Genomic DNA, 15,882 nt, shown 5'->3' on the forward strand with positions numbered 1-15,882 from the left:
TAAATAAAATTTTCAATGGCTTCCCATAATTTCCTATCCTGATATACCATTCATCATCATCACCATCATCATCATCATCATCATCATCATCATCATCATCATCATTTCTATTTATATGGTGTTCTTAGCTCACTTATTTGTATTTGCAGTTCTGGAGATCATACCCAGGACTTGAGACATATGAAACAAGGACTCAACTATATCTTGACCTGCTGTTGCCTTTCTTAAGTCCATGATATAAAGTAGACTCTTTAAACATGGATAGCAAATGATTTCTGTTTGTTCTTCCATTCAGAGGACAGTGTCTCCTGTAGCTGTTTCAAAGATTAGTTAGAGACACCACGATTCCTGCGTAAGTATCCCATCAACACAAAATAAAGACTGAGACACAAAGGCTGCTTTAATGAACAAGCACGCAAGCAAGCCAACCACTCCTTCACCCTGTTTGATGAACAGATGACGACAGGAGAAAGTGTCAACTACAGGCAACTGCAGACCTGGAAGTACTATAACTTTCCTTCCAATTTATGCATTAATGTTGATATTTTAATAACAACAACAACAAAAAGCTTGACCTTCTACTGCTGAATCTTTAATTGGAATGGGGTGCTAGTCTATAATTCATTTCCTAGTTGTTTAGCAGAGAAGAGGAAACGGACAATTATATTTGATTAGTGACTGCTAATATCAATACAGTAGAGAACTCTATGATGCTTACATTCTAAGAGCTTATACTCTAGTTGGGGACACAGGACATGGGTACAAATACCTGTTGTCCAAAGCAGGAAAAGTGGCAGCAAAGAATGTGACAGTGCTTACAAATGGGTCCCAGACAGTAACTTCACTTCAGACCTACTTCTTAAATTCTTATCTAAGTGAGTGTGAGGAAAGGACATGTCGGTAGCTATGGGCTGAATTCACAAACTGAAGTCACTCTGATTCATATATTCAATTGTTAACCTTCAGTGTGACTGACCTTACTCACAGCTTCTTTAGATTTATTACTAAGGGTATATGGGGCCCAAGTGCAATCCAACATAGTGTCTTATAAGAGGAAGAAAAAATGGAAATAAAAACACTAAACTTTCTTACCTGCCATGTTTTTATTTGCTATCCTGTGACTTGCAGAGAAAGAGGCTACATGAAGACAGTGAGAAAGTGCCATCTGCAAGCCAGGAAGACATGATTCACCAGAAACCAAGCCTGCTGGTATGGTGAGTTAGAAATTCTAGGCTTGAGAACTTTGAGGAAACTTAATCCATCTTGTTAGGCCACCTAACTTGTGCATCTTGTGCCAGGGCTGCCTAATCTTGCATGTTTCTAATTAAGAGGTAGACTGAGAAGAACCGTAGAACCTAGTATGTCTTCAAGATGAATCATTCTATAGAACTGTACAGACCTTCACCGATGCATCGAGAAGGAAGTAGTGTACCTATCAGAGTGCCTTTCCTTCTAACTTAAATCCATATATGAAGACTCTTGTCTTCCAAGTGTTAGGTAGAAAGTCAGGACATGAAGACAAATACACATAAGCACAACCAGAAAGGAGGTATCAGGAGAGTGGAAATCTGCATGGTAAGTTAGTGTAGAAGTATGGGTCGGGGTAGAGTATGCACGTGACTTTGTAGGAAGGAGTAAGATCACTGGCCCTGGGCAGCGTCCCTCAGCCCTGTTGTTCTCAGTATCACACCACCAGCCCCGTTGTTCTCAGCATCACACCACCAGTCTTTAATTGGTGGGGCTATTCGGTGCACTCTAAGACAGCAGTGACTTCTTCTAGCAGCACACCCTAGCCTTGTGTACCTGTATCCTACCCACCCACGCACGACCAGAAGATGAGCAGTAGCATCATCCTTAGGAAAGACCAAGAGGTAAAGTTAACAATGCAGAGAGAACAGATGCACCCAGATAAAATATGTTAAATGGCTCATCAAAAGACAAATACATAGGATTCTAAAATGCTGAATATTTAAATTTACAACATTTAAATTGTAGTATTTTTAGGTATGCACCACACATACTCAATCATTTTCCTTTTGAGTGCTCTTCCTTCACTGCTTCATTGACACAGCTCTAACTACAGTTTATTTCTAAACACCTTTACCCATTCATTAAGTCTAGATGGCCTATAATGTAGTAACAAAGAAACGTTTTCTACTCAAGCAAAAAAAGAAAGAAAGAAAGAAAGAAAAGGAAAGGAAAGGAAAAAAAGTAAAAGAATCTTCCTTTTAACTTCATGCACTGTAACTAATCTTACTTCAAAGGCTTCCTTTAATCTTGTGGCTATGGTCTACGCTAAAGATCAAGGAGTAAGGATGGGAGATTGACAGCAAAGATGATGAGAAGATTACTAAAGGACAATGCTAAAGACCCTGTGTAACCAAGTCTGCCGACCAGGTTTCAGAGTTTAGTGTGGAAAGTGCCTCTTGAGTCAAGAGCTATGAAAGAGACGGGCAGACAGCAGTGCTGAACAGAGGTGAACTGCCATTCAGGACTGCAGCACACTCACATGACTTGCCACAGCAGTCCCGGAGATACAAGTGGCATTATAGGCTATCTCTAAGCATGATGATGAAAATTAGTCTTTTTGTCTCCTCTTCCTCCATACCAATGGAATCAGCTCACTGAATGTAGCACTGAGGTGGATCACAGTTGCAGCCTGGCCAACACTCATGCAGAAACAGTTATCAGGTCCTCTACTGAGGAGGAAACTCAGTCAGCTAAAAACCTGGATGTAAAACCCAGCTTCGATGGCTTTGTTTCTCAAGTTCTAACAGCAATAAAAGCTATGATGATTGTTTTGCAAGGAGCCATCAAGGAAATACTAACAGTATCGTGAAATTGTATTGCATGAGAGGAACAAAAGGGATAAATCAAGCCGGCTTTTTAGAGAGAAGATAGATTCACTAAACCCACAAACTAAATTATGGGTCCTGTAGTACAGGTCAAGCTTTAGACATAAATGCCTTTATCTATGTTCCATAGCATATTCTGTTTCCTCCATGCTACAAAGTTGATATCAACTTACTATTTTTTTTCTATTAGATTCAATGGAGATTTAAAGGAGAAAGAAGAGGGGTCTGCTCAAACTATTGCACTAACCAAGGACAATACATGCAGTAAACATTGAACCCCTACCCTGATCTACCCAACGGACAGGACATTCTCTAGTTATGTGGAGAGCGGAGACTGACTCTGACATGAACTCTGGTGCCCCATATTTGACCACCTCCCCTTGGTGGGGAGGCCTAGTGGCACCCAAAGAAAGAATAAGCAGGCTACCAAGATGAGACTTGATAGTCTGTGACCATATAGTGGGGGAGGAGGTCCCTCTTGGTCATAGACCTAGGGGAGGGGAATAGGGTGAAAGCAGGAGGGAGGGAGGAATGGGAGGATACAAGTGATGGGATGGCAATTGAGTTGTAATCTGAATAAATTAATAAAATTTAAAAAAAGAAAAGCTTTAGCGCCCCCACCCTGATCCTCATTTAAAAGCTGTCTGCCTACATGCTTAAGAATTATGCTTTCATATGCTTCCTCTGTGTTTCAGCTGCCCTGTGTTCTCCAATCCACAGACTTGCCACACTGTGTTCCACCTGTGTCCTCTGCCTGCAGCACTACCTGAGAGCATCACACTGACTAGTTCTTGTTCTCTCCAAAGTGTCTGCAGAGAGCCAGCCACATAATCTACAGCAGGCTGCCTTGCCTAAACAAAATCTGTTTCCTGTTAGCCTACTCTATTATCTGGTAATAAAATTACCTTGGATCATCCTGTGTATTTATTTATCTTTATTTACCATGGTATCCACAGCACACAAATTGGTGCCTAACATTCGAATAATTCCTCATTCGAAAAAATGAAGACAAGATGAGTGAATCAGTAAGGGAATGGTGCTATCAAAACAAAGCAAGTATAAAATTATTTATCTGGAGAAAACCAAATTCAGCCTATACTTCTGAACAAAAAAAAAAAAGACTGCTATTCTGTATCTGAATTTAGTGACATTTATCATACAAGCTACACACACACACACACACACACACACATATATATATGAGTATGTATGCACTTTCCTACAGAGCATAATGATAATAAAATAAAGGTCTCTGTTCACAAGAGTAACGTATTTGGAGAGATAGGACACAAAATTATATGATTGTATAAGAAACATCCCATATTCTGACTGGTAAAACATTATGGAAAAACTGAGACTTATTTGAGAGTAACTTTCAAATTTTACGTAAAAAAAATCAGGTAAATTATAGAATATTTTTCATAAACATTTATAATATCCAGCTAGATTTTTAACCTAGGAATATACGCTGTCTCAGAAGAGTCACTGGACTCAGCACTAAGCTCTGGTAAGACAAAATGGAACATCTCAGTGCAGGTGGACACTGACTCGCTCTCCCGTGCACATCATAGCAGTCATCTGTACTTTGGATGAAACAGTGAACACTATTGAAATTAGACAAGGAACTCAACTCTTTTTGCAACACCATCTATTTCAAGTAAAAAAAAAATCTACACATGTCTTGTCTATATTAGCAAAAAATGTGTTACTTACTAAAATTCCTTCTAATAGCTCTTCAGACTCTAGTTACTCAAGAAAACTTGCATTTTGGTGGTGAAAGTATCTTTACTCTGATACATCACTTTAAGTGACTCTAGGTGAATCTTCTTTCAAAACTGTCTTCTCAAGTCAACAAAGAATTGCTAAGTACAGAAAAGTCTGTTCTAGGAAAGAGTTTCTTCTAGAGGGCAGAGATGCAGTAAAAACTGAGAGTAACGTGAAGACCATAAAAACACACGGAGGCAAGCCCTCATATGTCTGAGAAAACGCTTCGAAAATCAGACATCCTTCATATCATGGGCGACAAAGCTAAATCCCAGAACTATTTTTAAATGCATTTGACTAGCCAGATGTTGCATAGTAATAAGTCGCTATGTGAAATTAATGTTACTGGCTTCACCTTATCCACAGTAGTTCCAGGCTATGTTGACATGAAAGTAGAGAATACTAGGAAAAGTAAAATTGGTCCCTGAATGTAGGCCAGAACCTCAGTAATCCCCGCTGTACAAAGGAGGACTCTTGGCTGTGTCATAGGAAGACATTAGATATGGTTCACATAAGTTGTTACCTTAAATAATTAACTTAGGAGGACAAAGGGGAGACTGGGTCTTGCCGTGTTTTATGTTCACATTTTTCTAATTTCAAGAGATGAAAATGTTTTCCAAATGAAAAGACAGGGTAGTTACTTATTTTACTGAAGTAATATTTTAACAAGCCCAGGATAGCAGGTCACTACCCTCAGAGAGACAAAACAAATATAGAGCTAAGGTACAGACAACTTTATTACAATTCTTTCCAAACTTCAAAATGCATTTATTTCCAAGTTTAGATCTATCTAATATATAATATACTATATTACAAGGCAGAAAGCATTTATAATCAGATATATTGCGTTTCCCTGTACTGCCCAAAATACAGTTTTGTAAGAATAGCAGCAACACACAGTTTATAACCCCCTAAAACATTTCTCCAGTATCAGAAACATCTAAGTTGAAACTTACACTATTTTCCTCCAACATAAAGATGCAGCAAAGCATCTTCTACATATCTTACTGTTGACACTTAGAAACTGGGAATTCATGAAAACATCCACCAGCTTACATATACTCTCATTAGTAGATAACAAGATATCTAAAATGAACTAAAGTAAAAGAATACTGTCCCCCCACTGCAAGCAAGGATAAATGTCTTTTTTGTAGCTACCTGAACAGTACTGGCTTGTAAGGACACCCAAGTCCACAAGGAGCTCTAACAGTCTTCTCTGCTGAGTCTGCCTCCTCGCATTTGCTCTCTTGGGAGAATTTACAATAAACTTTGAACATTCCACAATGATGAACTTGAAAGTAAACTTGGGAAATGCAATGACATAAGGCAATCATTTTCCTAATTAGAGAAGGAACATAATTTGCTTATCTGCCTGAGCTTCAACCAACGACCCAGATCAACCTTCCAAGAAGACTCCCTGTTCCAGTCATAACCGAAACAGAGAAGAAAAGGTATAAACACTGAAGGGAGCTAGTTACTTCTTTTTCTTTCCTTGGTTTTGCATTTGTGAGCTACCAATAAGGACACAACATGTTCATTCTTCTCCCTTTTCACAACTGGGAACTGTTAGGAAAGCATAGTAATGTTCTAGTTTTCGTGAGTCAAATGTAAAACAGACACTGCTATGAAAGTAAAGAGAAAGTGATTAAAAGGTATGTGCTGGCTGCCTGGGTGGGAGAGCAGGGCTCAGAGTCACTGTACGTTAAGAGCACGTGCTGAAACTTCATGGTGCCAGTCACGTAATTTTGTATATTTGGGACTAAAGACGTGAAGGGGTATCTTTTCCCTGTGGAAAGAAAAAAGAAAAAAAAAGGAGTAATAGAAGAGTCATAAGAAGGTGAAAGAAAAAGATTCTATATAATTCCAACATGCAGAACATGCCTTGTAAAAAAGCTTAATTTCAGCCAGCTGTTTTGTTAAAAATAGCAGTTTAAAAGTAGAGAGTTTTTGGAAACACAGAGTTAGTCTACAGAGTTCTCTTGGAAATATTCTTTTATGCACCAAATAAAGGGAATCCGAGACAACACAGGAACCCATTCACTGAAATTTGTACTGTTAGTAAAACATCCTCTAAATACCCTTTGCCCATTCACTATTTCAATATCAAAGAGACAACGCTTTGGACATAAAAATCCAAACAGTATTAACTAATTTGGAAACCTGCAGGCTTCACGTTTAGGTCACATTAAAGGCACCATGGGTTAAATGCTTAGTTTCTAGTTACAAAAGCAGCAAAACATTACACTTCAAAGTTTGAAAACACAAATTGAGTCCAATTATGAACAAACGCATCCAGTTCATACAAAGAATACTTACTTTGCCTTCTTTGTATTGTCATTTTCAGATTCTTTCACTGCAAAGTAAATGAGATCCGAAGTTAAATTTTTCCATTTTTAACCTAAAAATCATGTACATAACTATCTGTATGAATGTCAAATGTTAAACTCTCATAGAGCAATAAGTCAAATCCATATCAAGTTTACACTGGCAGTATACCAAGGCTAGTTAGTGTGCCCCCTCTTCCCAGCACTGTTTCCTGGACGGAATCTTGCCATGTACAACAGACTTCAAATGCAGTCTTCGCCAGGACGACTTTCTGTAATCGGTTAAGCCTAGATGTTGCTATCAGAGCCCAAACTCCTCCCCAAGGTCTCTAGAAGCTCACTCACGATGCTCAGTCCCGGTGATCTGGGCAAGGATCCGGAAGGAACGAGACTGAGTCGTTCCAGTGCGTGGGCGCCAGTCTTCAGTGTCCTCAATCAGCCTTTTCTTGCTGGCATCACTGTGCGTGGGTATGTGGTAAAACTCCGTGTTGCGCTCCACAATGTGTTTTCTTGGTGGGCTAAAAGGGGAAAAAAAAGTTAAAATGATAATTACAATTTAAATTGCATTGATGATAAAAATATTCTCTGGTAAACTATTATTTATAAATTTACTTCTCAATATCGTTTTAATGTACATTGTTTGTATAAATGCACTCAATTAAAATAACCTCCTAAATAGACATAGTAGTAAAAGAAATGTGGAGATTAGAGTAAACAAGGATAAAATATTGTACTGAGCAGGAAGGTTACCGTTTAGGTGGAATTTTCCTTTTAAGTGACAGAAGGAGGCAGCAGAAGGAAGAATCCCAACATGAAGAAAAGGAAAGAAAAAGAATAAGGAAAACAGTCAATGGAAAGTATACAACAGTAAAATCCACAATTTCAAATTAGCCAGTTAGATATGAATATCTATTCTAGAATGCTGCAATAGATTGCCTTCGAAAAATTAAATGGTCATATCCACACTAGGCTCCAGAACCACAAATTTTTATATGGATAAACTAGCAATTTCAAATATAATTTTGGAAAGGAACATAAGTGTTAAGTTCTACAACTTTCTCAGCTGTGTATACAACGTCGTCAGTCCTAAACAGAGCTATGGTCCACGTCAGCACAGTGAAGAGCTGCAGACTGGAAATGGAAAAGGCGCTGAGTCCACGTAAGTGATCAACTCTGAAGTCACATGCACAGTTTGAAGGACTATGTCCTCTACCCAGTGTGTTTTGCAGAAGTCACTCAACTGCTCTGACTCTCAGATTTGAACATTGCGAACTGCGTCTTAAAGGTGGTTCTGAGGAATAAATAAGGTAGATGATATATATAATTGGATTTCCATGCATCATGATCCACAGAAATTATCACTCTGCTCTTTCAGGAAGACTAGAACATTGGCTGCTAATATTACAAGTCACAGACATACATAAAAGAATAAATATTTGTGTAGAACAAAGTAAGACAAATACTTTACAGTGATATTTCATGATTATGGAAATAAACTACCTAGCAGATATTTATGAAGACTGAGAAATACCTAATCCTTTAAAAAATAGACAAATAATTTCAGAAACTAAGAAAAAGACTTTATTTTAAAAAAAAAAAAAGAAAGAAAAGAAAAAGAAAAACGCTTTTGGCAGCTCACGGTGGGATGTGCCTATAATCCTAGCACTTGCAGAGGCAGAGACAGGAAGATCTCTGTGCGATTGAGGCCAGCCTGGTCTACAAGGCAAGTCTAGAACAGCCAAGGCTACACAGAGAAATCCTGTGTTGGGAGAAAACAAAAAACAAACAATAACCAAAAAAAAAAAAAAAAAGCCCATCCTTTGGCATATATAAAGAAAACCTCTTAATTTTATATAAGTACTTGAAAATTTTGTAGTAGTTAAGAGACTTACTAATTTTTAAACTCTTTAATTGGTCAGTGCGCATTGTTTTGTTTTGTTTTGTTTTAATTACTACAACTGTCAAGTATTAAGTTCTTGTGTTAGGCAGGTTTTCATGCAGCCCAGACTGATTTCAAAACTTGGTAGGTTAACTCAGACTGGCCTGTAAGCCTGCTCCTCCTGTTTCCACATCCCCAGTACTGGGATAACAGTGTGTGCCATCATACCTAGCTTATGCATAGATGGGGATGGAATCTAGAATCTTATAAGTACAGACATATGATTTGTTTTAGCCTCTCTATATAGAGTTCCATCTGAAAAACATGAAATAATGGCGTCAAGCTAAGACACAAAGAATAATAACATAATACCATGAAGAACTTACCATGGTATGTGTACAGAAAACATGTATTAGACCTATGGCATTTACCACCACAGCTTCAAAGTCTCAGGCTAAATAACAGGAAATTTCTTAGCATTTACCTAGTGCTTCCTCATTGCAAAAACTTAATATGATGATTATGCTAAAATAAGAAATATTAATCATTTTAAAATTTAAAAAAATTTATATCTTTGAAAATAGAGTAAATTTAACTCTCAGGAGTAAGTAATTTATTTCAAAATATAGACATTCAAAATTAGGAAGCTCATATATACTGATTTTTTTTTAATACTAAAAACGGGATACCAAATCACATCTCTAACTCTAGTGCATGCTGCTTGTGATGCTAGCCACTTCCCTTTAGTTGGCTTTACTAACTTTTTCTACTGTGGAGATGTGGTCATTCCAAATATCCCAGTGATTCAGAAGAAGGCGTCTAGTGTGAAAAACCCATTTAAAAAAAAAACTCTGAAATATTTGGAAATTCTTGTAATGAGATGATACTTGAAAGATTTGCTGGAGTGGTAAGTTGAGAAGTTAGAGAGAATGGTTAAATTACAGGGCAAACCCTGAGTTAAGTACTTACACAGTGCCAGGGTTACTGGAGGAGGAGCACACAGGAAAGATGTGATAGAGAAGACATGGAGGTTCCCGGGAGCACGGGAAGCAGTGACAGGCGAGAGGGGAAACAAAAGAAGGAGAAAAAGAAAAAAAACAATGAAACAGCAGAATCCAAAACAGTTTAAGAGATGACACACAAACACCATGCTTTAAAATAGTCACAGAAACACAGCCCAGTAGGCACAATGTTAGTCAAAACGCTGTTGTATTTCCACTATGAGGACAACAGTTTAAGCACTGTTTTTATCCCACAAAACACTGACAATGATTTCATGTATTAATGTTAGTTCAAATCCTAATTCCTGAACATCAAGGAAGAACCATGTATTTTTTAGCACCTAGGTTTTCAGAAATTGTATTTTGGTATGAACTCAAACTCTCATTTTCCTACATAGAACATAATAAAGTAAATCTGAAATACCATTTAGAAATCAGTTTAAAATGCATTTTAAAATCAGGAAGGAAACTGTTCAGTCTCACATTATAAAAGTTTATTAATAGCAGCTATAATCTGTTCTCATAAACCATCCTGATTATATAAGAGAATATTACACTGCATTTTCTGTTTAACAACTTAGTGGTTGATGAAAATGTAGGAAGCACAGAAGACTAGAAATTATGGGCTCCTTATCAGTATACACATTCCTCCTGCCTACTCAGGAACAGCACCCTTATTCATAAATCCCAAGAACCTGAGAAGTAGTGGGAGCTACATAGTTCTGTATTACTGGGAACACAGTTATTGCCCAGAAAGGTATATCTGATTTGATATGGTAAGGGAAATTCTAAGATACAACTGATTCACAGAGCCTAACATGGGCAGAACTATTAAGAACAATTACATTTGTGTTCCATTACAGATAGAGGATCCAGTAAAACTCTATGTCGCTTTGTCAAAGACTATGCTAGTTCTTCGACCCTACAATACAATGTAGTCAGAGTAGAAATTCATGATAAACTAAGTGAGGGACTGCCTACCAGTTTTAGTGTTAGAAATGAATAAAGCTGTGGTATTCCTACACGTTAACATCAGCATAGACAACAGAGGGCTCAGTTCCCAGTTTGAGGCTGGACACAGCAGTGAAGTGATCACCTGTATTTGCCCTTCTTTTCTCACAGTATAAGCAGTGGTCTTCAACCTTCCTAGTGCTGCAACCCTATAGCATAGTTTGTTCCTCATGTTATATTGACCCCAACCATAAAGTCTTCATTGCTTCAGCATAACTGTAATTTTGCTACTTTTATGAATTGTAATGTAAATATTTCTGTTTTCCTATGGTATCAGAGTCTTAGGTGACCCCTATGAAAGAGTCATTTAAGCCCTCAAAGTGGTTTCAACCCTCAGGCTGAGAACAACGCTGAAGTAAAGCATTTCCCACACCACAAGGCAGGAATATCACTCTGCCACATAATCTTTTGTGTACAATTGTTGATGTTCACTCACTCACTCAGTCAACTTTGAAGGCAAATGTTTAGTGTTAATAGGAAATTGTGGAGGCAGTGTTCTGTGTTGAAGGCCATAAGCAGATAGTTGACTGATTTCAACTTAAAGAAATCAATTGGAATATAATCAATAAATACTTTCACATATTTTAGAAAATGTGCTCAAATAGATCTGCGTCATATGTAGCAATGTCAATGTGATGGTCAGATAACCTGCATTAGCTAAGATGGCCATTTCCCGTGTCACAGGCAAAGGGCATTTACAAAAGGCTCAAATCTTCCTGCCCTTTAGACTTCTTACAATGGGTTATGTTGAAAATATCTGAAAGCTGTATAAATCCTGGTATGTAGGGACAAACATTCCACAACTCCTTGAGAAAAGTGCTTTTGATGTGAGCCTATGCACATTAATTCACTTGGAGAGCTACAACTTGTCTGTAGCCTCTAGACAACAAATCAAAATGACAGAAAGACATCCGAGTGACAACAGGTGACATAATGGAGGGCACAACCAAATTTCCCTCAGCATCAAATGTTAGCTCCCATACAAGAAGCATGACAAGAAAATATATTCCCGGCACTCAGCTGAATAAAAATCAGACTGTTATGAAGTGTTTAGAAACACAGTGAAATACAGAGTGATACCAAATAACTTAGCGGATTTGAATTTTGGGCTTTGAAGCTATTTAATATAAATGTTTCAATTTTTTAAATTAAGTGCCATGTTTACCTTTTATCAAACAAATTATGTGCTATGCCACAGCCACTAACAGGCAAGCTTTTATGTACAGTCAGCTCATTTTAAATGCACAGTGTCGGAGTGCCTCACTAATGTGCTGGGATCAATCAGTAGACTGCGGGCAATTAGAAAGAATGTGCTCCAGCAACCCTATAGCTAACTCTCTTGACTATGTCCAAAGACAGACAGTCCCTACTTCCAAAGAGATTTTATGTGGTGACTGATGAAAGAAGTTTCTGTACATGTTCAGAATAATCACAGTTCAATTAATATAAAAGTGCTAGCTGCTGCCACAACAACTTAGTTTTAATCTCGCTTTTAAGATAGTCACCACTAGTCAGTCTACTGTCAGTATGAATTAAAAAAACAAAAATGCCATTGGTTCTCAATGCCTATGCCTACTAACTGAAACATTGAAGAAGCTGTTAACTATATCTTTTGAGTGAAACATATGGACTTTCCAGTACTCACATACAAACAAGCATATCACACAAAGACATCTAATCCTGCCAGTAACGGTTTCTGATTTAATACTCCAGGAAAATCAGAAAGAGTCATAAGAGAATTTGATATAGGAAATGCTGGATTTTTATATCAAATTGGAAATAATTCAGCTTTTAATATATTATTTATTTTTTTTAATTTATTATTTATTACTGGTAAAATTTTTAGTTTTTTATCTTAGTCTTGTAATACTCTTCACTGATTAGAATTAATTTCACCAAGCATTTCTCTTTCAGCCACTAAGCAGCAAACCTCATACATCTTTTATAACTTAAACAATACTACATATTACTATAAAGCAATTCACTCTAACATAGCAATGCAAATAAAATGTATGGGCAACACTTTGTTTTTTCTAAATTACAATTATTTTGCAAAATTTAATTTAATTTTGCAAAAACTGAGCATTCATGCTGTTTACTCATATATAAATCACCATATCTCTTCTCCAGTAATGTAGATACTAACTTTGTCACGTGTGTTTTCTGTAAAAAGAAAAGCATTTTAAAACCATTACTTGATTATATCATTAATTTATATATTTTTCAAGGTTGACTCTTCAAAACAGCACATACAAACTGTTAGCGGCTGCAGCCAAAAAACAAAACAAAACAAAATCCTGAAATTAATATAGGATACACGAAAGACTTACCTCCTGAGAGCAGTGGCACATTATAATGCAGGACATGTGGACAGTGAAATGCAAATCAGCTAATCTACTTCATGTAGAACAGCTTGTTTCCAGTCAGGAATATAAAACCCTGCTCTGTTCTCCATGGTGCAAAGTGGTAGCAGAGAGGACAGCATGCCACAAACAGTAATTTATATGCAGCAGATAGATTTAAATTTCCTAAAAGTGCCTTAATCATTATTAGTTACAAGAAAAAGAATGCTTACATAGCTATCAACAGTTACTCTCAAAACTATGAGTATGCTAGCCAGACTTCCTACTGTCTGGGAAGAGCTGGTTTACGCCTTACTGATGACCCAATAAGCACTTGTTTGTTTCTCCTCTTTGCTGACTCAAAACAAATCTGGGTGGGATACTTATAAACCTGGCAAATTAGCCAGCCATTTCAAGTCACGTGAAAACTAACCATCCTGACCCTCTGAGGAAAAGACAACTCAGCCATTTACTATTGTATTCTTTTGAACTTTTAAACGTTTGGTCATTAGTAATTAATAAAAAGTAATAACTCTCAAGTTTACAAGAGTTTTGTTTTACTGCTCTCATAAAATCTGGGAAGCCTACCAGTAAAACATCTGACAGAAATGGGTTGACACCTGACGTAGTGAAAGTGCTCATCGATGCCACAGCAACACTAGCTCTTCAGGAAAACCCATGGCTCACTGACTGTCAAGTAAGTGACTTTTTACTTCTCTAATTGAAATGTAGTGACAGAAAGAGCACCTCAGGTCCGCCTTAGAATTGGAAAGGCACCAAACAGTGTGCTCGCTGTCCTAACATCTGGACAGCATTTGAAATCAAGCTATTTTTAAACACTTTCAGTTTGCAGATGCAAAGCAGTAGCTTGCTTATTAATGATGCAAGGCATGTAATAATCCCCTTTATGCTCAGTTTTGCACTGTGCTGAACAGCAGGCATGTGCTGGGTGAATGCTTGCAGACTCATTAGGAAACTGCCACTAAGGTCCTGAATCTAGAGCGCTGTCACTTCGGCCTGAAACAAGCTCTAAATCATGTTAGCCTAAATTACTGAAGGAATGTTTACCAAGCACAAATTGAAGCTTGTTGTAAACTCAAGACTTTCCCATAACTTTGTTTTGCTTCTACCTCAAAAAGACTTAATCTAAAATTTCCAGAAGTATTAATAGGTTTTAGTTCAGATATCACTACCTTCAATGGATTTTCTAGCTACTTAAACTAGAACTTAACAAGCACAATAAATGTGTTTCTGTGGGCCAGCACTTGACTGGCAACATCATTCTCTTTTGATTACCTAGTTTGACTACTCTAGCATCTATTGTCATAAAACGGACATACAGGAAAAACCATAAGCAAACATACACACAGACACTCTCTTCACTGGATAAAGGAGACATAACATTCTGTCAAGGGCACTAATTGGCTTCAGTGTCTACACCAATCCTTTAAAAAGCTGCCCACAACCACAGAACCAGAGATGCACAGCCCAGTAACTCTCTTTGCTCCTCAGCAGCAGCCTGGAACCTTGCCACCTCTTCTTTCAAAGCCCAGGAGTGCCATGGCAACCACACTACAGAAAGCACATCCTCTTCATTCAGTGAGTTAGCATTCCAGAGTGGTCAGATCTCCAAGAATGGGTCTATCTACACAATTATTTTAATTATGAATTTCCTGGAGACTTGCATCAGCAAAGCCCATCACACATATGCACAGTATTTCCCCCTGAAATGTACGTTTTGTCACAACAAATCCAACCTAAATTATATGTAGATTACTTTGCCTCCAAGTAACTTCACTGAATTCTAAAAGAAACAAATTTTAACAACCTAGAAATAAAGGCTTCAAAAGCATATGTGTAACCTTAAATCTTGTGGATTCAAATAATTTAGTATGCTCAGCACATTTTTAAAAACTGCAACCCCTAAACAAAAATTTGCAATTGCATTTTCAATATTGCTGCTTTTACTTAATATCCTCTAGTTTCAATGAGTTCAGCTTTAAAAAAATCTAAACCCCTACCCAGATCTAGCCAATGGACAGAACATTCTCCACAGTAGAGTGGAGAGTGGGATATTACTTTCTCACATACTCTGGTGCCTCACCTTTGACCAAGTCCCCTGGAGGGGGAGACCTGGTGGCACTCAGAGGAAGGACAGCAGGTTACCAAGAAGAGACTTGATACCCTATGAGCATATACAGGGGGAGGTAATCCCCCTCAGGAACAGTCATAGGGGAGGGGAATAAGGGGAAAATGGGAGGGAGGGAAGAATGGGAGGATACAAGGGATGGGATAACCATTGAGATGTAACAAGAATAAATTAATAAAGGAGAAAAAAAACTAAAAAAAAATCTATATATGCTTCTGATGCTGACCCTCATCTCTTTTAAAATTACTGATTGTATTTAAAGAATAAATTCCTAATAAAATTTATCTAAAAATAATTTTAGCTATTTTCTCTGAGCTAATGTCTTATACAGAGCCGTGACTTCTGAGGAAGCTGATTTATTTTCATCTTTCTAAACTACTTTGTGAAGGGAAAAGATAATATAAACTCATTTCCTTTCTCCTTAAGGAAGTGTACATACACTGAGAACAAACTACAATTACACTGTGGCCAATAGAAGGAAATTTTGAGGAAGAAAGATATAAGATTTGCCTTGCATTGTAAGTGCCAGCTGCTCAACCCTATGCAGGAACTTGGAG

The 15,882-nt window shown here is 37.5% G+C and overlaps 1 protein-coding gene across 14 annotated transcripts in view; it reads right to left on the bottom strand.

The window, feature by feature from the left end:
• PDLIM5 (PDZ and LIM domain 5) overlaps positions 1–15,882 on the bottom strand; it is a 171,809-nt gene that overhangs the window by 67,677 nt on the left and 88,250 nt on the right. For 5 of the 14 annotated variants that reach the window (XM_084756085.1, XM_084756081.1, XM_084756072.1 and 2 more), the window contains exons 6-9: positions 9,792–9,806; positions 7,694–7,711; positions 7,289–7,461; positions 6,936–6,972 (exon numbers count right to left, since the gene is read on the bottom strand). In XM_084756085.1, the coding sequence (XP_084612211.1) occupies positions 6,936–6,972; positions 7,289–7,461; positions 7,694–7,711; positions 9,792–9,806 (243 nt within the window). Of the gene's footprint in view, positions 1–5,338; positions 6,406–6,935; positions 6,973–7,288; positions 7,462–7,693; positions 7,712–9,791; positions 9,807–12,980; positions 12,998–15,882 lie in introns of those variants that run through there. The other 9 variants (XM_084756086.1, XM_084756084.1, XM_084756083.1 and 6 more) reach the window with 6 other exon arrangements.

This window comes from Acomys minous (genome assembly GCF_964271855.1).
Source record: "Acomys minous genome assembly, chromosome: 14".
In the NCBI taxonomy this organism is placed as follows: domain Eukaryota; kingdom Metazoa; phylum Chordata; class Mammalia; order Rodentia; family Muridae; genus Acomys; species Acomys minous.